General features: G+C 37.2%; 1 protein-coding gene across 6 annotated transcripts in view; it reads right to left on the bottom strand.

Annotated features, from left to right (window-relative positions):
* Nucleotides 1–13,260: 13,260 nt before the first annotated feature.
* RhoGAPp190 (Rho GTPase-activating protein 190) overlaps nucleotides 13,261–27,919 on the bottom strand; it is a 179,826-nt gene continuing 165,167 nt past the window's right edge. For all 6 annotated transcript variants that reach the window (XM_071584008.1, XM_071584011.1, XM_071584014.1 and 3 more), the window contains 3 exons: nucleotides 22,307–22,402; nucleotides 21,311–21,416; nucleotides 13,261–14,646 (listed from right to left, as the gene is read on the bottom strand). In XM_071584008.1, coding sequence (XP_071440109.1) covers nucleotides 14,448–14,646; nucleotides 21,311–21,416; nucleotides 22,307–22,402 — 401 coding nt within the window. In that variant the 3' untranslated portion in view covers nucleotides 13,261–14,447. The remainder of the gene's footprint in view (nucleotides 14,647–21,310; nucleotides 21,417–22,306; nucleotides 22,403–27,919) is intronic.

The raw sequence follows: 27,919 nt of genomic DNA, 5'->3' as shown, positions 1-27,919 counted from the left end.
AATAGTAAAAGAAGATCGTCATATGACTTATCATGAGACGGAAGGCATCCTTGGGGATTAGTATGACGGGGATCAATAAGATATTGCATGAATATTTGGCTGTGAAAAAAAATGTTCGCGTTGGATCCCGCATAATATGACGAAAGCTCGAAAATATGCTCGTCGTGTCAATTGGTGCAAAGAAATGCTCAACAAATACAATCGCGGTGCATCAAAAGCTGAGTATAACATCTACACAGGTGACGAATCTTGGATCAATTCGTATGAGCCCGAAACAAAACAGCAATCCACCGTATAGGTCTTCCATGACGAGCCAAATCCGACAAGTGAGTCGTGCACGAAACACATCGAGGTAAATGATCGCCTGTTTCTTTAGAATAAAAATAAAAAATAAAGATAAACTGTTCCCGTCTGCTTTCTTTACCCTAGAGTGTAATATTCTCTGCTTTCGAGTGGCTTTTCTAACGCCTTTGTTGTTCCACCTGAGGTCGCGATTTGCTTTAACAAGATTTTTAAAAAGACTTTAGCTATGAATAAAAAGATGGCCACAATTCTTGTCCTACTTGACTATAGCAAAACACTTGATCTCATTGACAAAGATGTACCACGGGCTAAATTAACTTGCCTTGGATTTTCAAGAACCACCACTCCGCCGCCCGATTTCCTCTTACCTCTCAGGACGCCGACAAGGAGTGGTGGCTGGTAACACATACTGTTCATCTACATCTACATAACACCCCGCAAGCCGCCGCAAGGGCGTGTGGCGGGGGTATTAGGCCCTGTTCTTAGACTGTTCATGGCTTGATATCTCGCGCGGTGTTCCACAGGGCTCGATCCTGTGGCCACTGGTGTTCTCATTCTACATCAATGACATCTCTTCAATACTTCAAATATCACCTGTATGCAGATGACCTCCAGATACGAATATTTAAGTATCAAAAATATAAACCTTCCTCTCGCTGTGCAACAAGTTAATACTGACCTCAATAACATAACAAGATGAAGCACGCCAAGCTTTAGCCTTAATTCAAATAAAAGGCAAGCCATAGGGATTGGATATCCTAAATTTCCCAAATTTATCGATTTATTTCAACCACTTAACTTGTATCTTCAAGGCACACTCCTTCCGTTAAAGAATGTTATTACAAATCTAGGTCTCCTTATGGATGGACATTTTTCATGGTCTCCACAAGTTTTTAAAACTTGCAGAACTGTTAATCAATCCCTCCACTCCCTTAGGAAACATCAGTATGTTATGTCCATCACATTAAAAAAGTAGATAGTTTCTTCTGTCATTAGTCCTCACTTTGAGTTTGGTGACATCTACATCTATATAATACCCCGCAAGCCACCGCAAGGGCGTGTGGCGGGGGGTGTTAGGTCACCAACCGTGAAAAGGAACAATACCACACGCAAAAACAACAACATGGAAAATTACACCCACAGCGACGCACACACTCATGCAAAAATCCCTTCATCCAATACTCATGCAAGCACATATACCATAAATCAACAAAAAACTGCACCCCAGGATGCAGCACGAAAGCCATCCAACAACAAGCAAGCCAGGACACAGCAAGCAAGAAGGCGAAACTCCACCACCACATGGACATGCACCACAAAACACTCAACCCCCAGAGGAGACTGTGAAAGGCAGGGAATGCGACCCAACGTCGCAGGTAGCAGGAATTTCCCCCGGGGGATTGAAAGAGGGAGAAGGGATTGAAAGGGAGACTTAAAAACAGATGAACAGAACACTAATGAGGTCATTCGGAAAAAAGGGTTATGATAACAAAACACACGAGGTTAGTGGAAGGTGGCAAGTGGAATTTTTGCTATCTATAACCCTGCAGTTGCTATCCCGTATTGTCCGTGGGAAGAAGGAGTCCTTGAGGCGGCTAGTTCTGGCATCTATTTCCCGAATTTTATATGCATGATCCAAGCGACCAATGTATGTAGGAGTACGAATAATTTGCGAGGCCTCGGTGTTGAAACATGCGGATCTGAATTTATTTAATAATTTCAATCTTGCATTGAATCGTCTCTCTTCTAATGATTCCCACCCCAACTCCATGAGTATTTCGGTGACGCTTTGCGTTTTCTCGTAAGGATTTTTTTACAAAACGAGCTGCCCGGCGTTGAACTTTCTCAATTTCCTGAATGAGGCCCTTTTTACTCGGATCCCACACAGCGAATCAAGACCTTTCAAACGAGCTGTCGGTAAAACTCCAAAGGGCATTTAACTCATTCACGCGCTTCATTTACAATTTGAGAATTGCAGATCATATTACAGAATATTTTAATTGACTAAACTGGCTATTTTTAAAATCTCTAAGGAAACTCCACGTGCTGTTCTCACTCTATCAAATGCTAAATTATAAAACCACTCAGTATTTTGCCAATGACTTCAATAGTCTTGATAAAATTCATGAACTAAATACCAGAGGTAATCATTCACTTCTTATCCCTAATCACAGAACAAATAATTACAGCTAGTCCTTTGCAGTCGTAGCTTGGCGTCAGTGGAATGAGCCATCATCCGCTAAAACGAATGCCCCTTCTCCCCCATCATTCAGGCGCGCACTTCAAAAATCTCTAATTTCCCAGGAAACGGATCAGTGAAAATATAGCTGTAAATGAAATACGAGATCCTTCCGTTTTATTTTGCAAGAGGATCATAATTTGTATTGGCGTTTTTAAATATGACCAGGAGTATTGTTAACAATTAATGTTTGCACGTATTTGTATGCGTGTATAGTATGTGTCTGTATTGTATTTTGTATATATTGTGTTGTAGTTAGCAATTAAAGTAGGCAACTAATGTACTATGTTGCTTGTTGTTAGTTCTAAGATATTGTACGTATTAATTTCATTGCTATTTATGCATAATTTGTGAAATTTATCTGTAAGTTTAATCTAGTAAATGTGTGACGAGGTGTTATGTGGTAGAAGAGACTCCATAGTCTCAATCTCGCCCCAAAATAAAGGCCACTATCTATCTTCAAAATGGGGATCGCCACTAAACCATAACAAATGTTCAGTACATTTATTTGAAAGATCAACAGGATTTGTTCGCAAACTTGTTGGAGTTGACCTAGAAGTATTTAATATGGTAAAATACCTAGGTGTTACGATAACTGACGACTTATCATGGAGCCCCCACATGCGTAAAATCTGAGGGCAAGGGAATAAAACATTGGGATTCAATAGACGCTTTCCCAGCGGGAATCAATGCAATGTCAAAGATAGTCGTTACCACGCTCTTGTAAGGCCTCGTTTAGAATATGCATGGAGATTTATGCATAGAGATATTTGGGATCCAAATGAAAGAATTCAGGAAATTGAAGAGCCTCAAGGCAGGGCAGCCCGTATCGTTAAAAGCTGTTACGACCAAACGGACAGCTTCATAGAAATCATCCTGATACTGGGTTGGGAGACATTAGAACAAAGACGATGTTATGCTGGTTTAAACTTATTAAATAAATTCAGAGCCACTTTTTCCAGTGCCGAGGTCTCTTCAATTATTTGCAATTCAGCAAACATTAGTTATCTTGATCATTTATACAGAATTCGAGATATCGATGCTAGAATAAGCAGACTCGAGTACTCCTTCATCCCACGGAAAATAAGGGATAGCAACTGTAGGGATGAAGGTGTCAAAAATCCCACTTACCACCCACAGCGTCTAGGGAATAATTAGTTTTACTTATATGCATGTATTTCATCTACATCTACTTAATACCCCGCAAGCTGCCGCAAGGGCGCGTTAGGACAACACCCGTAATTAAGAAAGAAAAAAATCGCATGCAAAAGCCACAAATTCATAATATCCGCAAATAAAACATGGCGTACACTCATGTAAGAACACATACACCCCACATACATGCAAACACTCAAACCACCAACTAACATACACATGCACCTACAAATATGCCTGATGTTTCCTCAGATTAATTATGCGTAACCGCAGTAATAGTCATCATCGGGAACTACAGGAAGGAGGGTTATGGTGAGGGGAAATGTGAAGAATAAGTGACTTAAATAAGAGAATAAAGAAAAGAGACCGATCGCAGCAAACTCATTGTCTACAATTCTTGATTGCACCCATCTGTTTCCGGAAAACATTACCTGTTAAAGGAAGAAATAGGACAGCAGCTCCGAAATATTCAAGCCAATAAAGCTCCAGGTCCGGAAGAAATACCTGCTAGGGCAATGAAGGAATTAGTGGAAGGTGTTGCCCTAATTTAGGAAATATTTTTCTTAAGTCGATAGAAGAAGGTTTAGTACCTCACGCCTGGAAGCTAGCTCACATTACTCCCATCTATAAAGGCGGCGATAGTGAGAATCCCATCTATCACAAGCCCATACATTTAGCATCGATTTCAGGTAAAATATTAAAACACATTATTAACAGTAACTCTATGAGATTTATCCACTGTGGGAAGGTTTAGCCACAACCAGCACAGATTTAGGAAGAGCAGAGCTTTCGAAACCCAATAGGGCCATTTTATTCATCATCCACCCTTAGATCGCGAAAAAACAACCCAAAAGTCAATGCAGCATTTTTGGACTTTAGAAAAGTCTTCGATAAGGGCCCACACCATGAACTGTTACGCAAACTTAAACGCTATGGTATCAATGAGAAAATAATGACTTGAATTAAAGACTTCGTCATATTGCAAACAAATAGTACTCCTTGATGGGATGTGCCCTACGGAGGTAGGTGTAACTTCGGACATTCTCCTAGGAAGTGTAATACAGCCGCTTCTATTCTTAATATAGATTCATGCGTTAAACTCTCACGTTAGTAGCAATCTCTAATTATTTGCTGACGTTACGGTGATATACTGGGACATCAGGAGCCCATCAGATAGCGAGCTACTCTCTAGAGACTAGACACCATATCGGATTGGCGCAAGGAATGGGGATTAGTGCTTAACACAATCGAATGCGCAGTATTAAAATTTGGGGGCAAAAGAAGTGATGAGCAGGACATAAATTATGAAATTGAGGGTACAATGCTAGCTACGACAGATGAAGTTTAACATTTGGGGGTAGTTCCAACAACATGTTTCTCATGGGGAACACATGTAAGGAGAATAAACGGATCCGCCTTAAAAATAACTCATTCATTGAACGGGCGGTAGGATAATACATCCGATAGTTAAAGAGAGGAGTAACTTCGCTCTGGTTAGGCCACATTTGGAATATGCCGCAAGTATTTGGGTTCCTGGGGAGAAAGGGTTGCTAAAAGAATTAGATAAGATCAAGAAAATCCACCATATTTGTCAAAAATTGTTAAAATAAAAAGATGAGGGCCACAGGCCTTTTAGAAGAATTAGTCTGGAACATTTAATTGCATATCCTAGCAAAATTAACCTGGCATCCATCACTAGAATATGAGTATCTTCAATTCCACATGCGTCCTACCTCTGTTCATTCCGTCCAACATCCTACTTCTACTCCTTTCTTTCCTCCTCTGTCGGGCATCGAGATGGTGCGGTGGTTAACGTGCTGGCTTCCCACCCAGAGGGCCCGGATTTGAATCCCGGAGTCGTCGAATATTTTTCAGTGGTATCCCGATCCCTAGGTGAGGTGTTTTGTGGAGAGTGACGTCCTATCCGTCGGATCTCTCTTCATACCTCACTTCCTCTCATGAACCTCCATTTTCGATTCTCTTCCATAATTATCCATTTCTCTATGCACTTCCTTTCCTTTCTATTGCTCCTACACCTTCCAGACCTTCCTCTCTATATCCTCTTTCTACCTCGCGTCTCCACATACGAGGTCTGTTCAAAAAGGTTCCAGAACTTTTTCAAAAGCGTATCTCCAGTTTCTTATTTTTTAATCCGCTTGAAGACGTTGTGTCCGCGGAAACTTCCCGAATAACTGCATTCTACCACTTTGTTGAAAGCTCGTTTTGTTGATTAGCTACGGCCGTTTATGTGAAGGGGTGCTTCTGGAGTGCGGCGAAAAATCGGATCCGCGGAAATGAGCTCTGAAGGAGCAGCGTTCTTCCGTGAAATTCTGCGTTAAAACTCCGAAAATTCTTCACGGGAACTTTTGAGTCGAGTACAAAGGCTTATGCTATGAAACATACCGCGTGGTGCGAATTGTTTAGCCGGTTCAAAAAGGGGCGGTAATCAGTGGAAGACGACGAGCGCTCCGGAAGACCATCAACATCGACTTGCGACCCCCACATCGAGGAAAGGAACGATCTCGTTCGTGCAAATCGACCTTTGACCGACATGGAAATTAAAGAAGAGTGTAGTATTTCAATTGGCTCGTGCTATGAAATCCTGACTGAAAAGTTAAGGATGCATCGAGTCGCCGCCAAATTCGTGCCTCGACTGATAACAGCAGACCAGAAACAGTTTATCGAGTTCAAGTTTGTCAGGGACTGTTTGATCGAGCTGAAGAGGATGAAACCTTTTTGTCCAGGATTATAACAGGTGATGAGTCATGGGTTGATGGATATGACATTCAAACAAAAGTTCAATCTTCACAATGGATTGGTGAAACATCCCCCGCTCCATAAAAGCTCGGCAAGTTAGCTCGTATCGTATGTCAAGGTGATGTAGACTGTATTTTCAATTCAAAGGGGGTTATGCAACACGAATACCTAACTACCTTAAGACCAGACAGTCAATACGGAGTAGTACCTGGGGTTATGAAACACCTCGGAGAGAGAATCAGGCGAAAACGGCCCGAACTTTGAAATGGTTTCGGTGAATGGTTTTTTTTACCATGACAACGCGCTAGGTCATCCGTCTCTCAGAACTCGTTGGTTCTTAGCCGCTGTGCTTCCCCACCCATTCCACTCACCAACCTGGCCCCGTATTACTTTTACCTGTTCCCCAAACTAAGAACCCCGCTCAAAGGAAAACAAGTCGCCACCTGTCCAGAGATAAAGAAACATTCGACGAAAGCGCTTATGAGCGTTCCGGAATATAGTATGCACTCTAGGACTTGATCAAAAAGTGGAAACAACATTGGAATAAGTGTATTCGTTAGGGAGGAGACTAATTTGAAGGGGACCTTGACCAAGAATTTGTAAGTGAAGTATTTTTTGTAATAAAAAATTCAGAAACCTTTTGAACAAATCTCGTAAGTATATACGCAGATGCGTAAAATAAATCAAATATGACAAAGGTTATAAGTTTTTTGAGAAGGAAGACTACTAAACTTAAGCATAGGAGGTTATGAATCACTGATCGTAGCCCTTTTCCACTTCATAGGTAGGCTACAACTTATCATATTTAATCATATCAACTTACCTATTATGGAAATATTTTTTACGAAATGGTCAGAGTAGTAAGGACATAAGAAAAATAATTGGTTAAGGCAAAGTAGCTTTGATTAGAGGGGGAACTGATGACAACTTATTCACAATTTTATGTGGAGCGTGGTTTTTACTCCGTGTAAATTTGGTCACTAAAGCTAGAGGATACGAGGCTTGAATTGAATTGTATTGAATTGAATGGTTGCTATTTACATTTTCAGCCTAATAATGAATTGACCTGATATCTCCAAAGCATGGTTTTTGAATGCATCAACGGCTTCTTCAGACGACGAAAAACATTGGCCACGCAATTTTTTCTTTATAAATGGGAATAAAAAGAAGTCATTTGAAGTGTTAAATCAGGGCTGTACGGAGGATGACTCTTCAATTCGACGTTTTGGACAGTCAAATAGGTAATTGTTTCAGCCGATCTGTGCGAGCTTGCATTATTATGATGAAGAAGGTTCCTTCGTTGCCGCTTCTTTTTCCGTATTTCACCAGTAACTTCTGGCAAAAAAACACTCGCGTAACATTCCAAATTCATGGTTCTACGTTGCTCTAACTGTACGGTTGCCACGTGTCCAGTTATTACGAAGAAAGAGGCGATCATTTGCTTCGATGTGCTTCGTGCACGAATCACTTTTGTCGGATTTGGTTCGTCTTGGAAGACCAAGACGATGGGATTGCTGTTTTGTTTCGGGCCCATACGCATTGATCCAAGATTCTGAATGAACGCATCAAATGACAAAGTGTTCTGAAGAAAGCCTTAAAAGGGTCAAGCTTTCAGATTGAAACGTCAGGTGGCGCCTTAAGTACTTATTGCTGTCAAGGCTTACAATATAAGTAGCAACACTTGTATAGACTTAATATTGGATGCTTTTGAATTGTGGGTGTGGAGAACAGAAAAGGTGAATCGCACAGAAAGAAAAATAAATGAGGTATTGCCAGCCTTCGTGGGAGAGGAGGGAACTATTCTTAGAAATCCGAAGGAGGCAGGGAATATAGAGCAAAGCATTTTGATTGGAAATGAAAGGTTGAAGGCAGTGATTTGGGAGGGGAAAACATTGAGCAAATAAAGAAGGGGTAGGAATTTGATGGATATTTTAGATGTTATGGATGGAGGAAGAGAGGAAAGTATTTGGAGCTGACGAAGGATTTATTTTAGTGTTAGTGATGAGGTTTCTTTGTTAGGAGAGGCTAAGTATTGTTGCTCGGTCTGTAGCCAAACAAAACCTACCTGAAATTGTTAAATACCAATATTTCTCTATGGAAACAAAACCCAAAAATTCCCTATGCTTCTAAAACATATAAGTAAATAAAAACCTGAATAACCTTCCCATCAAAATTTCTACTATAACATTCAAGCCACGTCCAGACTCGTCATTTGGGCGCCTAAATCACTCGATTTAGGGTGGACGCCCTCTTGAAGGGTATCCAAACTCGTCACGCAGCGAGAGAGCGCAAATTTAGGCGCCTATTTCGGCCCCTGGATTAAAGTGTGATAACTGGATACACAAGTGTATCCTAAATACGCCATATTAAAACCCCATAATTCCAAGCGCTGGAAGAGAGACAATTAGAACAAGAGGAATAATCGCCATGGCGGCAGTGTTTCATTCATGTTGGTCACAATAGCATTGGCCATTTATTCGAAGGTACACTTCTACTCGTTGAAAAAAAACCAAGGCTTTATTAAGGCGAGGTGGGAAAAGAAGGAGTTTTCCATAGGTAAGAGAAATTTGGCGCCTTCCACATTTATGTATTTTAATTCCTGTAATAACTTTATTTCATCAAGCTATTGGATACAGATACTTAAATGCAAAAGAAAAAGCATATTTCTTTGTTTGGTGCTTCATTTCATTACGAAGAACATCGTATTTTAGTCTACGCCTCCTTTGTGTGCTTATTAGATCATATATTGGTATACGTGGTCAGTCCAATAAATACGCGAACTGGGGAAATAAAAACTGTAATTTGTTAAATTTAGTCTACATCAATTTTGTCCCCTTCAAAGTACTCTCCATACGTGGCTATTCCAACTTCTTTTCCACTGTTTAAAGCACCCTTGGAAGTCCTCGGCAGTTAGGCTTTTTAGATTTCTCGTTGTTTCTTGCTTTATTGTATCCACATCTTCCCAGTGATGTACCCACCACTTTTGCATTTTGGGAATAGGAAATAGCCGCGTGGGGCAAGATCTGGCGAATAAGGAGGATTATCAAGGATCGTGATTGAATTTTTTTCCAGAAACTGGCTAAGTCAAGGCTAAATGTGCAGCTGCATTGTCATGGTGTATAATCCATCCTTCATGTTTGGTTAAAATAGTGTGCATTGCTGATTTTCCTCAATTCAGCTCATCAGCTTACATTCGGACAATTTTTCGACGATCGCTAAGGACAAGGGACCGCACACGATGTTTTGTCGTCAACACAGGTGGTTGAGGGTCGTACCGGCTTTGCATCATCGTCTTGTCGGTAATCTTTAAAACGATTAATTCACTCGGAAACGGATGATGATTACTAAATTAAAAGAAAGAAATGGAAAAATTTAATAAAAGAGTACTAAATGAATTGTAAAGTTAACTCAGAATAATGAAACAATCATTATGTAGTTTTGCAACAATATACAAATGCTTGCAGAAGCCATCTCAAAAATCAAAATATTTACATTCTGAGATTAACTGTTTATTCCTTATTCTTATCATGGAATTCGTTGTACCAGGGTTTCACAGTGGCAAAAGATGGGGCTTCATCGCCAAAAGTGGAAGAAAGTTGATCGATGCACTCCTGTCTTGATAATCCAAGTCGTAAAAAATCATCGCATGAAAGTGTTCAAAGGGTCAAACTTTCAAATGCCGCCTTATGCACTTAGCGTTGTCATGGCTCAAAAAATAAATAGCAGCCCTCGTAGATTTGATTGCAAGAGGTAATGCATTTGGGGAAACAATTTTTATGAGCTTGAATTCAAATATTAAGTAAGGGAGGTCAAATATCTGGGTGGGAGGAGGAAGATGCTGAATGAGAGGGGGTCTTGATTGACATGGAATCTCCAAATAATAAGTAAAAGACTATGAGCATATTAGGCTTGTTTATTTATGCACAATGTTAGCACATCCCTGACATGTCAGCATTAACAGTAGCACTTAAGGAACTCTTAGGACGCCTTTGCCAGCCCGGCTTGAGGCATATCACCAACTTAAAACTGGAATAGAAAATGCACAAACGCATTGGTTAATGTTAATAGAATGAAGAACACAGTTCTGCAATGCAATGCATCACAAAAGGGAGTAACTCTTGAAGAAGGAGCAACCTGCAATCAAGCATTCACTTCTCGGGCTCTAAGAAAAAGTGAGTAAAACCATCCCCAATGTGCAATAATAGTAATTTTCCAGTCTGGTTTCACAAAATTCAAGGATCTCAATTATGGTTCCCCCATGGCAGTACATAAACCACTCATGGCTCTCTTACTTATGTCTTTCTTTTATCTTCAAAGCCTTAAACTTGTATAGCGTCTCATCAGATACATCGACTTAAGCTGAAATTGCAAAAATTTACAGTAGACCTTGAATACATATGTTGGTCTGAAATTGAAATGTTTGCCACAGGCCTTATGCATAAGCTCGTCTGAATGACCATTTAAAAGATGTCTAGCAGAAATAGCAGTGCATTCAGCATCAATTGATTTGCCAATGCCAGGTAGGGAAATCAAAGAAATTCTACAAGATACGCACCATACATGATAGTGTTGTCAGCTATCAGAGGCTTCAATGCCAATGAGTGACCAACCAAAATTAGCAGAAGTGGTTTAATGGGAGGTGACCTACAGCCAAGGTCATTTGCACCATTAGGGATGGATGGGAAAGGAGGAAGGGTGGAGAGAAACCCAGCATCAACATTAGCCTACTCTTAAAAAAAGGCGCCACATGGTCTGCAGTTTAATGTCCCAACCAATGAAAGGTGTACTCACTCTAAGTACTCTCCACAAAGCTAGTACCACTAAAAAAGATCTACTGCCTCCAGGATTTGAACCCGGGCCCCCTGGGTGGGAAGCCAGTGCACTAACCACCCCCTTTGCCTTCCCACCGAAACAGAACACTAACCACCTTTGAAATCCCACCAAAATGAGTGAAACGCCTCATTTTTGCATGAGAAACAACCCATAGATGAAAAATGATCATACATTTTTAGGTATCGAGAAAAATTTTTTAAACTATAAAGTCAAATGAGTTATTTTAATGAAAGGTGAAATTTTTTCCAAAAGGCAAGCATTCTAATTTGGTTGAAGAATAGCACATAATTTTATATATTTAAGTTAATCCAGAGCACAAACATTGAACATGTATCATGTAAGTTTGCATTTTGTTGCAAGTCTTATCTTCTCTCTCATTCTCAGGGAAGGAACATGTTTGAAATGACTATTTTAATATTCGTTTGATCTACTATGCTTTCATTTTGAAAATGTATCACTAAATTATCATTTTTGTGACGTCTTATTTCATGTGTATTATATGCAGAGAATGAATATCTACTTAACAATATGCTAATATATTTTGTTGGTCTACTATCTTTATATTGATGATCCATTATTAATCTATTCCATTCTGTCATATTTTCCATGTACATCCCTTAAATATATTTTTAAATTTTATTAACAACTACCCCTTCACACAGATTTTAAGTATATGCAATAGAGTCATGGTCAACTCTTAAATGACACCTAATATTTATTTCTGCGCGTACAGTGGGATTACCATTAGTTCAGGAAAAAATAGTTAGACTCATATGAAATCAATGTTATCATGCCCGTAGCTGATCGTGGAATGACTGACAATGTTATGAAAAACAAGAACGGCTTTACTTCCATTTTCCCAAGTCTGGTTTCATAAAATTTAGGATTTCATTCATGGTTCCCCCATGACAATACAAACAGATCATAAACACCCATGGCTATTTTACTAAATCTCTAAATCTTCCTCCGAGATTGAGGAACAATGCCCCGGAAAATGAGGTAAACGAATAATAGTTATCACTGCCACAATACCAGAAGATGTATAGATATACATGTGAAATTTTTAAGCCTGGCCATAGTAGCTAAAGGACCAACAACAATGTGCACTAAATTGTTTAATAATCTGCCAAACCATTGGTAAAAATTAGACAAGATTTCCACAACTCAAGAAGAAACTACATGCACATCTGATTTATGAAATTTATTATAGTGTAAATGCATATCAATGCAAAACTTAAGTGCATATTAGATTCATGTCATGACGGTATTTCCATTTGGAAATAATGTGATCTATACCCCATCAATGTGTCCCTTACACCTGCAATGCATTCTCAATGTTGTACAGCGTTCGCTGGAATTATAAACTTATTATTATCATCATCATTATTAACTCGGGCAGCAAAATTATATACATGATTTACTGGGGAAACAAAATTATATGCATGAGCAAATTGAGTAGCTTCAGGTGCGATATGGTGGAAGTCGAACATAATGAATAGCTGATCGTAGCACTTTTCCACTTGATCAAATTTTTGTTTTATGACTGAGTTTCGATCTATTATATCATCATCCGACCTGATGATGATGTAATACATCAAAACCCGGTCGTAAAATAAAAATTTTATCAAGTGGAAAAGTGCTACGATCCGTTATTCATATATGCATGAGATTTCAATTAAAGGGTAGATAGATTTTTAACAACAAATTAAAATCACGTTAAATTAATAGCATGCAGATATAACTTGCCATACCCCACTCGAGTGGATAGCTGACCAAAAACTTACTTGAAAAGAAGTCCCATGAGAAGTTCCAGTTCAAGTGTTCGGTTTGTCAGTTTCAATTCTCCGACACTTGTCAACCTCCGATTAATATGCGGCTTCTGCTGATCATTAGGGCACAAGTGGGAGAGTGGAGTATACCATTCAATGAGTAGCACATTCGAATGAAGCAGACCAGTTGCAAATGAGGTCTGTGCTAAGGGCATTTTATTGCTGAAGGAAACATTTTTGCCATAGGCTATGTACAATACCAAAGGTTTTTCATATGCCTTTGCAATCAGAAAAAAGGTTTTTGCAAAAAAATGACTTTGAGACACACTTCAAAACAGATGTCCACTGTATTACTAATATATTCATTACATGTCTTACAAGTGAAGCTAGCAACTTCATCAAACTTTAGAGTATCAGGCAATGCGCCACCACACCAGGTTCTTGTAAAAAGCTTACATATAAACTTCCAAGATTGAAGAACAATGCTCTGGAAAATTGCGACAAATCACAGATTGTTCTGGGTGCTCCAAAATAAATTTCAGCAATTAAATAAGATTGGCTGAGGGTAAACAATACTGCATAAAATAAGTTTATTTTGGTGAGTTTCAGTAATTTGTCCCCACTTTGTATCAACACACGTTTTATTCTCTAATGAACCCATTAGCTCTTGACTTAGAATTATGTTTATCACAAAGTCTTCACAAGCATACTCTTAATAATGACACTTTTACTTGCACAACATAATTTCTTTGTATGACATACACATTTTTTTTCCTAATACATCAATTTAGTTGAAATTGAGAATGACATTAATTTTGCATAAAATGCCATAAAATGAATTGTAAAAAATAGGAAAAAGTGACTATCACGGAACAGCATATGCCAACATATCCACTTCCACTGCTAAATCAGTGAAAGCAGTGCAAGCATAATGTACACTTCTAATGCATGAAAGTCTATTTCTTCACAATCACAGACCAGAATGCTTTTTGACAGGCTGAATGGAACTCATAATAGAACATGGCACTGTGCTTTTATGGTGGACATGGAGACAATCCACACATTGGCTGAGCACTTAAATTCCATTGTAGCTATTTGACAAGAGACAAAACACAACACTTGGTTATATTATAAATGCTACACAGAAATAATAAAAAAAAACATTGAAATGAGATTATCAGCATAGTTTACATAACGTCCATGAAATGGAAAGCCACAATATGTTTCAAGGTACATGGACTGTTATTCATTCTATCATATAATTGAATAACAAATAAATAGAACATTGAATTTCCTTTTGAAAAATGACCAATACATGCAAGAGTTCATATCAAAATGGAATATATTACCTTGATAGTTACAATGTCACTTCACAACAACTGGCTAAGCCTTCAAACCATTACAAATGCCTCTTTCCCACAGAACAAGAATGGATACTGGTCAATCATTGTTTGAACTACATCTTCTAAATGTGGCCGCATTTGCTCAAATCTTCCCATATCACTAAATTCAATTGGCAGTAAAGTTGGCCACCAGCATATTGCAAGGTTTTTGGAATCCATGCTGTTCAGTTTGCAGTTTTCTGATATTCTAATGGAACAAACAAAATTACATGTCAAGCTCACATATATGATTGTCGTAGCATTATAGTAACATCATTACAAAGTAATTCGAGTGCTCGTGTGAACAATTGCTTTCGTCAGTTGGTTGCTTTGGTCTTCCTCACCAAGAGGAAAAGTGAACTAGGAATGTGGTTCAAGGAAGGAGAGACTGGTTCATTATTAAGGGCTAGGTTTTCCATGCAAATATGAGCTGCCCACCACTTCTACCAGTGGCTGAGGATAGATGGAAGAAGCAAGAGAACCACTGCATTCCAAATCTGGACCTAGCCGGGGCAATAACAACCTGGGCCAAGCCAACCATTTCCATCAATTTTGCCACATTTAAATCAAACTGCCATGCACTCTGAAACCATCTTTGCCAAATTGGCAGTATGGGAGAGGGGGGGAGAGAATAGGGCCAATGTTAACCATGGCTGAACCAGCACCCACACCTCTACAAGTGCCACCCACCCAACCCCTTCAATCATGAGCTTTTTGCTCATGTACTTAGAAAAAAGAAACCAACAATGGCTCCCAGAAGGAAGCAAAACTGCCCACCCAAAAACGCTTTTTGCTACAACAGTGGTATTATTTTTTTCTCAAAATTATTTCCAAAAAACACCTCTATCATTGAAAGGTGTCACACAAATGGAAAAACAAGCCTGGAATCGGATTCAATAGTTAAGGGAGTGCCAGGGAATGAGCCATCCTTGGACTGGAACTCCCAAGTGTCCACGTTGTCACCCAATGAACGGGACTTGGCTACAACCTCTACTGTGCTGTTACTTTAGCCACAGACAAATATTCCCACACTGGAGAATCTGAGAATGATTTCCACAGCGGCCCACCAGCTATGATGCTTGTTTCTTAAATATTCCAGAGTGGAAAAAAGTCAAGAGAATATAATATCTCATGCACTCATTAACCTGTCAAGCTGGTGATGGGCTGACAAAAGCCCTCCATTTTTATTTCTTTGAGAGCTCTCATTCCACAACACCCACCACAACACCCACCACCCACTGCCACTATCCAATATGGTTATACTCAAATCATGGATTCGTAAATTACTATATCAATGCAAATTAAATGAGACTAAAAATTTTGCTAATGAATTTGCATTTGAAATGACCTTCCTGCATGATAAATAGTCTTCCATTTCAAACATGTATGGGCAAGTGAATACAGTGACAATCAACATCACACCAATAGCAATGTTGTGAACACTTATTCAATAATTCCTATGACTATCAGAATAGTTTAGCTGTCACCATGGACATTTCACATCAAAATTAAAAGGATATCAGCCAGAACACCATTAATAATGGTTTACTACGTACTTTTATGATTTTGCAAAATTTTTATTGCAGGCATTCCTTGATCATATTGTAATTACATGTATTAAAAAATTTTAACCTCAAATCTTTGGGACAGCAATAGCTTGTTACCACAAACATAATGTTAGAACATTGGCCAGGGGCTATGAATTTCAACCTTCTTGATCCCGAAAATGTCATTTACTTTCTATAGTGATACCAAATGCCGCTACAAAACAAATTGCCATTTTGGCAAAGCTTCCTTTTATATCATGAATGAACTCAGTAGGCCATTTAGAAAAGAAAATATAAAGATGTGAATCAGAAAACTAAGTTATAAAAGGCAGACTTTGAGCAACTAATCTCAAAAAGAAAAAAGCAAGTAAAGTGGCTCACTGTCCTGCTGAACCAAGTCAGTTGACCATTAGTGAATTTTAAATCTCTTTTTTCTATTGCACACTCATGTAATGTACTTTCATCTTAACTAGAGGCTAGCTATTGAAGCCGATTCAGCTAATACCTGATCCAACTAATCCTCTCTCAATGACAAAATCAATAGAATCAATTGCATATGAGCCTAAAAGTTCTTATTTCCTCAGATAAATCAAATTTGCATTCAACCAGTAGCCAAGTTAAGAAAGGGGCAGGCAAAATTAATTCAATATATTGAATTGAAAATTGAATATCTCAGCTTTACTCGTCAGCTAAGGTAAAAACTAATTGCAAAATTTTACATTTCAGTCAACTGCAACATTAATTTACAACTATGATTCAATAATAATTATTAATTATCATTTAAAATATATTAAAAGAATATAGAACAAGGAAGCCATTTTGAAGAATTTTAGTTATTTGTCCTTTCATCCACAATAAATGTTTTTCCCGGACTTATTCCACCTATTTTTGAGACAGACTGAATGTTTAACTTGAATATTACAAGAGACACTAGCTCCATTTTATAAAACACTCAAGGTTTTTCAAATAACAACTATATTATCCATCAAATGCATATCAAAAAGTAACCTAACTACTCACATCAGGTCAATTTGACTCAATTTGGGACATGTGAGACCTCATAGTTTTATTGTATTTTATAATAATTCTTGTTGAATATAATTCTACAAAAAGTAATGCACACAAAATTTGGACTTATTGATCATAAAAACCGGAGCAACCGGAGAGGTTATAATTTTAGGGCATGGAGGTTCCTGTACGCCAAGATAAATTTGATTGAAACTTCTCATAATCAATAAAGATGATTTTTGAGCCGCATGAATTGTACTCACTTCACCGTAAATTCCATCACCTCTTTTTTGGAATAGTTAAAAACCATGCTATGCATTAGCCATATCAACGGACAACATATTTAATCCATGTTGTGGACTGCTGTGCTTCCAATGCTCAGAATCAATTACTAACTTTTTGAGGCATTCACACACAACTACACCATTCACTGAAAACTGATTCAAAAATCAGAATTCATATGTTGCATTTTATCATGGTGGTTGTGTAAAAATTCCAGAAAAGAGTTCTATTGAAAGGAAAGTTTCAATCTGCATTTTTTAAATGAATTTTTATTGAAAGATTATCACTGGTCACCATTGATATGGAAAAATTATAAAAACAAAATTACAAAAAATTAAATTACAAGAAATTCAAATAATTTTTGCAAATAGTTTCATTACAGCTATTATAAAAATACAATGATTGTTATCACTTGTCCTGGGGCGGAGGTGGCATCTTTCCCTTATTTTAGCCACCTCCGTGTTTCCTGTCCTTTCACACTTCTTTCGCCTTTTGTACTCCATTCTCAATAAAAGATAATGGTATTTTCTGCTTCAATATTCTTGAAATTCATAGATTTTCTTCACATTTTATTCTTTCTTGATTGTTACACTTTAGAAAATAACATGGGTTTCCATTGCAGTCACATTCATTATAACATGAATTTTCATTGCAATCACATTCATTTAATGGCAGAACAGAGCCAATGGCCATCTCAGAGTTCTGTCGACAACATATTAAATTTACCGTAATCTGATTGGAGGAATCAGTTGCATTTTTTGAAGATTTATTAAAAGTGATATTGTCCGTCTTTCACCAGAGACTGGTATCCTTATTATTCCCATTTTCCAGAATGCATTGTGGAGATGAATATTTCCGCTCTTGATCTTGCATGAACATAAGATGCTACAGGCAATTCTTTGGCAAAGATGGGAGAAATTTGATGGAAGAAATTCAACTGGTTTCTCAATTTTCTTCTTTTTTAAAATTTCCGTAATAGTCATTTTGGATTCTGCTATCAATGATATGGCTAGTGGAATACTACTGCAGCGATTAGTGGCGGTCATGTTGACACAAGTGCCTTATACAGGAGGACACAGGTGCTGTACATGTCATTAGGTTTATTTGACATTGTATAGGCCCTCAGGTAGACTTCTAGCGTATACTTCAAATTCAATTAGGAGCAATGATCTTGATTCCACCGAGCCATCCTTTAAACTCTGCTCAATAGAAGAAGACCAATTATTGCTAATTAATTTCCACTTTTTTGCACTGTTAACGCCACGATTGTTCTCAAGCTCATCTCTCAAATGATAAATGAACACAGAGAACGAAAGCTAACCAAACAAAAATATGACCATCAAAAAGAAATGAAAATGCCTCTTCTGGTATTGAAGTTTTTTGGACCACTGGTTAGATCCCAGGAAGATAAGAAATAAGATGATACTGTTTTGCACAACCTCAGTTACAAAACACACACTTTCTTATCTTAATTTCCTTGCCCTCACTCAGAAATATTCATTTCTTTCATCAGGTTCCATTGACTCATCTCCTGAGTATAAGGCAAGATTTGACTAAAAATCATGACCACTTTACTCAACATGACCTCTTCATCTCAGGAATAATCATCAGAGAAGATACCCTTATCCTCCTGCCTCTGAAGTTTCGCCATGATCTCATTATGAATACGAAAACGAGGAGACATCTTGAACAGAGAGAGAAAATAATTATGTATCGAATTATTTACACAACATAGTGATAAAATCTAAAATTTATAAATAAAAGTGAACATACATAAACATACACGCAAACAAAATATTTTATGCATATAGTTAAAGAGAAAAAATAACTCAAGAATGGAAAAACTCACCAGGGATATGAACTATTATGCTAACAATCAAATTCATCGATTTGCTTCCAATCAGGTGGCAGCCGAAAAGATCTTGCCTAGAAAAAATAAAAATACTAGAGTAACAATTATTTGCAAAAACAGCAATTGAAATGTCACAAATGTTATCTATGAGATTTAGAAAGTATATGTAGAGACAATAAATAAACTCATGAGGTAAACTCACCTAGAATGCCGATAACTGAAGGAATGCTTTGCGCATGGACAAACTGAATAACCCAGGGTTGCAAGTGGCCAGGTTGTCATCCAAAACTACACCGAGAGAGAGATTGTGGTGGCAAGAGCCATTATTTCAGAATACACTGCAAACAGAAACGCTACCCGTCGTGCTGGGCTAAACACATTTTAGAGGACCGCTCACACTCATGTTGGGTCAAATACAACAAAATTCATTCACAATGCATCTAACTGGAACAAATATTAATATGGCACGAAGAAAAAAAGCAAAGGGTCATTTTGACCCGATGCAAGTAGTTACAAATTAATGCACAGAAATTAACAATATAAATTGGATAATATCATTGACTATGCATTACTATTGCTATGTTTGAAGTTCTTTACGAATTATTAGATGCATTTCTGGGGAAAATCAATTTAGTATTTTATTAAAGTAAGTTTACTTTCAATTTAAATTATGTCTCTTCCTCCACCGTGGGGATTCTGGTTCATCATAAAGTAATCAGGAGTCGTAGACAATCATGGGCAAACAAGAACACTGAGAGAAAATGTTCCACGGTTGCTATATTCCTGGATAGTTCGCATTTCACCAAAACAGGGTAGCCCCCAAACCCCTAAATAGTCTGGTTTAGCAAGGGTTTACCATATTCTTTAACTTTACCATAAGCATTACCATAAGATTTTATTCTCTTTTCTCCAATATCTTTATGGTAGATAAACTCGAAAAAATCTACCTAGTTAATGCTGAAACCATCAACAAGAAAATACTTCCAGTGCAAAAGAAATCATACGCACACATACAACTACTCAGGTGGCACACCAATCGGCACACATATTATGAAGGACCGATAAACTGAGAATGCAGTCGCATAAAGATATGGGATGTACACAGGGCAGATAATGTTACTGCATACTGTACAAACGTAAGGTAAACACTACTTTCTGAATTGGGACAATCATCAACTTGAATAGGATCTGTATCAGAAAAAAATACATATGGGGGTTTAAAAAACCACACAGAGCACTTTGAAGATATATATAAACACAGGTAAAACTACACGACAAATATAATGAATTCATGTACCGTGCATATACCGAGTGCTAATTTTGTTACCCAATGTCTAATCTAGCTCTCAAGGTCACTTGTGGACAATCGGTGACCAGCATTTCCCAGCATGAGTGACTATGGCGAAACAAGCAGTAGAATCTCATTGGGCAGAGAAAAGAGAAGGAATTCCTGAACAAGTTAAGGGATCATAATGGCATATGATAAGTCAGAAAGTAATTTCTCAATCTGAAGTCGAAAAATATGTGAAAGTCCTCCAATGGGTGGCACTCCTTCATTGGCTGAGCTATTTATACTACCCATCCACTGGGGGTAAAACAATTGAAATTTTACAAATTTCTCAATTATCATAATGACAGTGACTTTGACTTTTGACAAAATCACTAATTTTCTTCCACAAGTTTTTCATTTAAAACAAAGAATGGAAAAGGTGTACTTGAGCAATTGTATGACATATAAATCATGCACCAATATCACTAAACATTTTATCATGCAGTTCATGACATTTTTAATGAACAGTTATAATTTCCCACCACATATTTCTCACGGCAATCTTTGGCTATTTTGTTAATGACTAATACAGTACATTTCAATTATGTATCCCTTATAAGCATAGAAAAAAATAGCATGTGTAATGCCATCAAACTAAACAGCTCATGTTCACAATTAGTCACTCTTTTGGGATATCTAAGTTTTTCCTTATCTACTCACTCTTTCAATGTGATGACATTATTATTACTTAACACTTGGCATCAGCCTCAAAGTTACATTCAGGAGAAGTATTTAATCACCAATTCAAAATAATTACGTGAAAAATTTTACCTCAATAAATAACAGAGCTAGAGGTGAAAGTAAGAAAAAATATACATTCAATATTAAGAGCAATATTTCATAGCATACTCACTTCACAAAATGCTGAAAAATGAATTTTAACACTTCAAAGTGAACCCGAGGCAACTTCTTCAACAGCCCACGCAAGGCAAGGAGTCGGCAACTTCTATCTGTTTTCACTGTACAATGGACACAAAAGCATCAAAATTAGTTTCACATTTTGAAAAAACCTTTTAGCATACATTGAAAAGTCACAAATAGTAGCAAATGAATTAAAGAAAAAAATTAAAACTAAAATACAAATTATCATGCACGTGCCACCAATGACAACTAAAATGTTTCAACAAGAATTTACAGCAGAAGATTTCATCAATTCAATTCATTATTATGGGAACAGTCAGTTGTCATCTTTGGCCCAGCAGTGACAGAGAATCACATGTAATAGCAAAAAATAAAACACATTAAGAAATCTAAAGAAAGGAGAGACAAATCAATTGCTTTAAAAGCATTTTCCTGCAAACCAAATCTAGCAATCAGGTCATAGGCATTTAACACAAATTATCTATTACTCAGTCGTGCCACAAATGACACACTTGGAAGCCCATAGTTACTTAGAGAGAACATACAAAAAAGTCAGCACAACTTTAAAGTTTCACTAAAAACAAATTGCTTTCATAAAAAATTTAAATTTTAGGAGTTCAACTTAAAAGGAGAGAAAGGACATAGGCAAACAAGATGATCTAATGCTCAAAAACAATTAGATTCTACAAAAGATGTTGAAAACCATTTCAAAGGTAACATTATTCAAACACTCATTCAGTTTCTTACACTAGACATAGAAAAGGTACAGAAAATGGAGACACTTTATTCACTTGAAATTTTCATAAGAGTTGGGCAAAGTTTTGCCACTTATGTCTTCCCAACCCACATTTTTTTTTAGAAAAAGTTTACATGCTAAGAAAAATGGACATTGGAAAATAAGAGCAAAAGAAAAGATCCTAAAATAAACATAAACAATAGAAAGGGTTTAATTATCATCTTCAATATCCCTCAACCCTTACATCCGCACCTGGATATGAAAAATGTTCCGGAGTCGGGTTGAGAGGAGATGCACCTGCTAACCGATTTTGACATCTCATTGCTTCATAATCATGCGTATTTGTTACTGAAAAAAAGTATACACATTTGTACCCTCTGGTCACTAGGAACAATAAACTTCCCATATTTTATAATTTAACACTGATCTTTACTTTTACCTTAAAAAGTAGAATGGATGCAAAAGACTAGGAATCCCATTATGCTAACCCTCACTTCAGATACAAGCGGCTTCAAGACAAACAATAAAAAAAGAGCTTCATAACAAGCTATAAACCATAACTATTATCTCTCAAGTGAGGGTAACATTAAAACAACTTAAATATGTGACATCAATTGGTACACCCAGGACCCATTTATTGCAGTTAACATGGTCCTCAAAAAAAAAAAGTACCACTGAAAAGTTTAATATATTAAATATTACTCTCGACATTTATCCAGCCATTTCTGGTAGCAAAACATCAAACAATGCACAAAAATGACCATGAACCATAATATATTAATTTGTGCCACATCATTCTGCTTGTGTGTCTTATTGGATAAAATATGCATGTTAAATTAAGACCCTTTCATAAGATAGCTCCCAAGTCAGTAAAGAATGCCATCATGAAAGCAACCACAGCCTTTTACGTTACTTAGGTAGATGAACCTTTTAGAGGTTTCTTTCATCTGCCAAGCCTACTTTTGAAACTGAGCATTTAGAAAAATCAAATCAATCCATACAGAAACATAAAGAAGACTGAGAGGAGAAATGTGAACAATGAACACAAATGCTTTCCTCGGCCCACATACTATAGAGTAGGGACGTTATATGCACCCTAATTTTGGGTTCTTAAAACCAGAACTGTAACCAGAATTGAAACAAAAACAAAACATGGATTCCAGAAATGATATTTAAACTATGTCAGATTGTTTACATACACTAAAGCCTTTTATACAATCATAGTATCCACTACAGATTATCAAAAATCCCATTAAACATTTAAAGAGCAAAATATTACACCATGCTGCCCTTCATACATACATTAGGCTCTCAAGTAACTGGGATGCCCCAAAAGAAGCTCAAAAAACTATGTAATAATTTGGAATTGGAGAAGGCAAGCCCTGGAAAATGATTCACAAAAGCAGACTGTACATGCACCGTTTCAATTACCCTGTATGTGATGAAGATACATATTAACGCACCTCATTGCATGCGCTTTACACACGGTAGAGCCTCATAGACTTGTAAATAATTTATAATCGCAAAGGTGGCTGCTGAAAATGATGATCAAGAGCCAATTGTACTTACATAGATTCATCTACCCCGTATGCAATGGAGGTGATGTGATCGTATCACTTGTAATTTATGCATAAAAACTCATAGATTGGACACTAGTGATTTCTAATTGGAGAGAGTGGCTATCAATCAAGTGCCCATCGTAGTCACACAGTTTCATTCATTTTGTATCCTGGGTAATCAAACTTATGCATTACTGCACATGCAGACACAGGCGTTACATTACATACACAATAAATATGGGCTGAGAGCTGGTATGAAAATTAAGAAGCTCCCAAATTCAAATTGAATTAAAAAAAAGCCAAAAACACAGTTATCAACCCAAAGGTCCAGTTGTTGGGTGCCAGTGGAGTTGAGTGAGTACTATCATGCCTAACAGGGCGTGAAATTCACACAAAAGGGTCAAGGGGCCAGTTACTTTCCCTGTGCCACTTATAGTCCTGTACCAGGAAGTTCTGGTGCCTGAAAAATCACACAGCTTGGGTCAAACTAAGGGTGCCCGGGGAGGCATGACCGGGAAGCAAACCCAGGCCCTCTGATCAATAGTCCAAGACTCTACCCCTGGACTACCTCGTCCCATCAAACTGAATCAACATATGAAAAATAATCATCAGGAAATTAGTTTGCTAGAGAATCAACAGCCAGTTATCTCTAAAATGGGACATTTATAAATAATTAAGAGTGCAATGCTAGGTAAAGAAGGGTTTGTATACCAAAATGTCCATGAGGTGTAATGTTCATAAGTCAGGTCAAACCAGCATTGTGCTGACAAATTTTACCTTGCCTTTAAATTTTAATGAAAACTTCCTTTATATGGGTCCAAAATTACTAGAATGCCATGGGTAAAACAACCTGCACTTTTTGAAGAGAATGGATTAACTAGCCAGTCCATTATCAGGGCTAATGATTTCACTTTGATCCCAGATAACAGTAAGTCTACTCCACTTGTCTTAATTTCTCACAAATTTACTCCATTATACGAATATGCGGGGCACAGTTATTGAAGAGTACTCAAAGCCTTTGAGAGTTAACTTTTTATTGAATATTTCATTAGAGATGAGGTTTTTAATACTGCTCCTTCTATGTTGCAGTGACATTAGATGATTCTGAAGACATGAAGAAATCTCGGTCATATCTTAAGGGATGAAGACTTGATGCCCATATTCACTCGTCTATACATAACAACAGTGCTATAAAAAGTGAGATGCTAACCATTACCTCACCACTTTTATAAAAGATATCATGAAAAATCATTTCTTTTCTACCAATAAATTTTCAGAAATCTCATTAAAAAAATCACAAAAAGTGTATGTTAAAATTTCCAATAGAATAAAACTTCTCTTAAACCATTTTTTTCAATTCTAATAAAAGGTGATAATAACTTTGAAGGTGATTGGCCATGGTTTTACTATTGCAACAGTCAGTAACTATACTCATCAATTGATTATTGTAACCAAGAAATGAAACTGAAAAAACCAGAATGGACCCCATCAGTAATAGAACAACTGCTTTCTTTACCTTTCAAGAGCAAAGAAATATTAAATTATTTACTTTTTTCACTGCACTCTCTCCAGTCTATGAAAATTATCCTTCAAAAAACAATGGCTTAATAATCCACACAGCACAATAATATTAGCCTCACTAACTAATGGCAATGATTGGATGACCGGATTACAAGATTTCACCTTGGAAAGGGACAGCCGGGGTGAGTTCTAATTCTAACTTATGGGGCTCCAAAGTGCTTTTCTGTTATTCCATGGCTCTGGTCAACACCAAGGGAAGACATCATGATCTGATTCTTAAGCAATACACTATCTAAAGACTGTGGACTAGTGGAGGCAATCCAGGATCAAGCATATGAATCTAGAGACAGAAGTGCCTTTAATTCCTGCCTCCCTTGCTCATCATAGATCAGAGGATATGATACTATAGATTATTTCACATTCAACGCATCCCGAGGTTGGCTGAAGCTATGATGGGAATCTTTTAGCACTGGCTGGGAAAGTCACCAGGCCACACTGGGAAATATTGAAACTCCCAGCCTTCCGATACCTTTTCCCTCACCTTGGTCTTGGCTATTGTTTTTTTCTCTTGAAGCATATTATCCCTGGAAAGTATACCCAGATTTATTCAATCAGGATGACAAAAATGGGTGAAAAAAAATTATTCCTGAGCAAGTAATTTTCTGGGGGCCAGAAATTCCTGGGAAATCCAAAGTTGTGGGCAGGGAAAGGACCTACCACCTCTTATATCTCGAATTTTGCATACATCTTAGAGATTTTTGCACACATCTTTGGATAGTTTCCTACACCAAAAACATTACATTGAAAAAGCCGAATGTGCTGCATGGCATAAATGTATTCATTTTAAAATTTAATACAGAAAAAGCTAGCTTTCACTATAAATCTTGAGTGTCCATTTTCAAGTGAGTTTAAAAATGTCATTTTCTTCGGCTAACATCTTCATTCTTGAGCACCCATGTTGATGATGTGTCAAGGACAGGCTTTTAATATTGCTGAAAATTGCATTTCCATTTGTACACCAGTTATATTTTTGTCAAAGAATTCTACCAAGTTTTTGAAATATCTTTGGAAACTGACTTCATCAAAGGAACCCTAGACCATCTTCCCAAGACAGGTGTGACCATGGTAGTGGAATTTATTTAAGGAAGATGAGTCCCATACAGTAACCTTAAAGATAAAATGAATATTTTAATATGCTTTAAAAATCTAAAAAATTCCTATGCTCACCACTTAAGTTACATCTTGCCTCATAAAACATCCAGATGTATTATAATGAAAATGAAATACTCGGATAAATAGCCCGCATATCTGTGGAAATAAGTATTTTTTTCCAAGTGATCTGGGTTCGAATTCTGGTTAAGGCAAATAATGTTTACACTAGAAAAATTTTTGTACCGATAAAATATTCTTAGAACCCACCCTAAATATTAATTATCCATTTAATTTTATGTTAATGGTATATTATGTAATTGAATCATTCTTTAGCTCTGCATACATTTTAAGCCCTTAATTCCATCCAAAATGCTAATTCATTCCCTCCCTCTGCCTCGCTTTCCCACCATTCTATAAGCAACAATCGAAAAACCTGGATAACTGAATTACGTGGAAAATATGATTTTGATATTAACAGATATATATGGAAAATATCATCTTTCATTCCTTGCGATTAACTTGCATTTTTTAGCAATGGCAAGCATAACTTTTTCTGTTATTCAGCCATTTTTATAATGGTGAATTGTTTGTTTTTTGCTTGTTTCACAAGAACACAGAACTATCATCAAGTGAATAGCGGAACATATTTTCCTCGGAGAGCTAAACCAATCATGTACCCAGGAAAAAACAAATGACTCGTGAAGTATGAAATTTAACAAGGGATCAATGATATGCAATCAAATTCGTCATGTGATACCGATTTAAATAATATAGCATAGATAAATAAAGACATCTGTTGCATAGTAAAACAATGTTTTTGCTTTCTTTAAAGCAGAAAATGGAACTCTCAGGGCTTATAAATACGAGGGAAATGATATTGGAAAAACACGGATAGTACCAACCTGTTTAAAGTGAAACATCTAGAGTACTATCGACAACTGCTGATTTTATGAAATGAAAGCTTTCAAGAATGACCACGTACTTCAAACTTGTGTTTTTAAAAAGTGCATTGAAGTTTTAAATTATTTTTACGAATCTAATTTTATTTAAGCTTTGAGGTGCCGGGCAGAGAGTAGCATGGATAATCTGACAATTGGGTAATCTAGAGCTTACCGTATCAGAAATTAAACCCACAATGTGATTGCCAGAGTTTGCATTTTTTGAGTGAATTACGTCAACACACATCAGCACCCACCACCTCTTCATTTCGATGATCATTCATTTTTTCAATTCTTTCTTCCAAAATACTCCACTTTTACTCCTGGTAAAGAGGCCATTGCAACATCTTTCCCTGAGCCAGCATCTCCAGTAAAATCCTAATCATTATGCACACCCAAAACTCTGTGCGATTATCCACCTTGTTTATTTGAGATACTTTCACTGTGTCATTCATCTTTATTTTCTTCAACTCCTTTGATAAAGACTGCAGCTTTTGAGGGGTTTTTTGACACATCCTTTGACTCACTCCTCCTCCTTGAAGTGTTTATTTCCATTGACTCATTCTCCCATGCTGCCTTCAGCATTTTGTTTTCCTGAAAGAGAGATTTGATGGTGACCTTGGCACCAACGACTTCTGCCTCCAGTTCTGCAATCCTTTCTGGCTTCAACGCCAACAGTTTCAATCCTTTGGCTC

Source organism: Hetaerina americana, unplaced genomic scaffold, assembly GCF_022747635.1.
Source record: "Hetaerina americana unplaced genomic scaffold, ioHetAmer1.1.p SCAF_16, whole genome shotgun sequence".
Classification (NCBI taxonomy): domain Eukaryota; kingdom Metazoa; phylum Arthropoda; class Insecta; order Odonata; family Calopterygidae; genus Hetaerina; species Hetaerina americana.
Note: the sequence above shows the minus strand (reverse complement) of the source record. Positions and strands in the feature narration are given on the sequence as shown.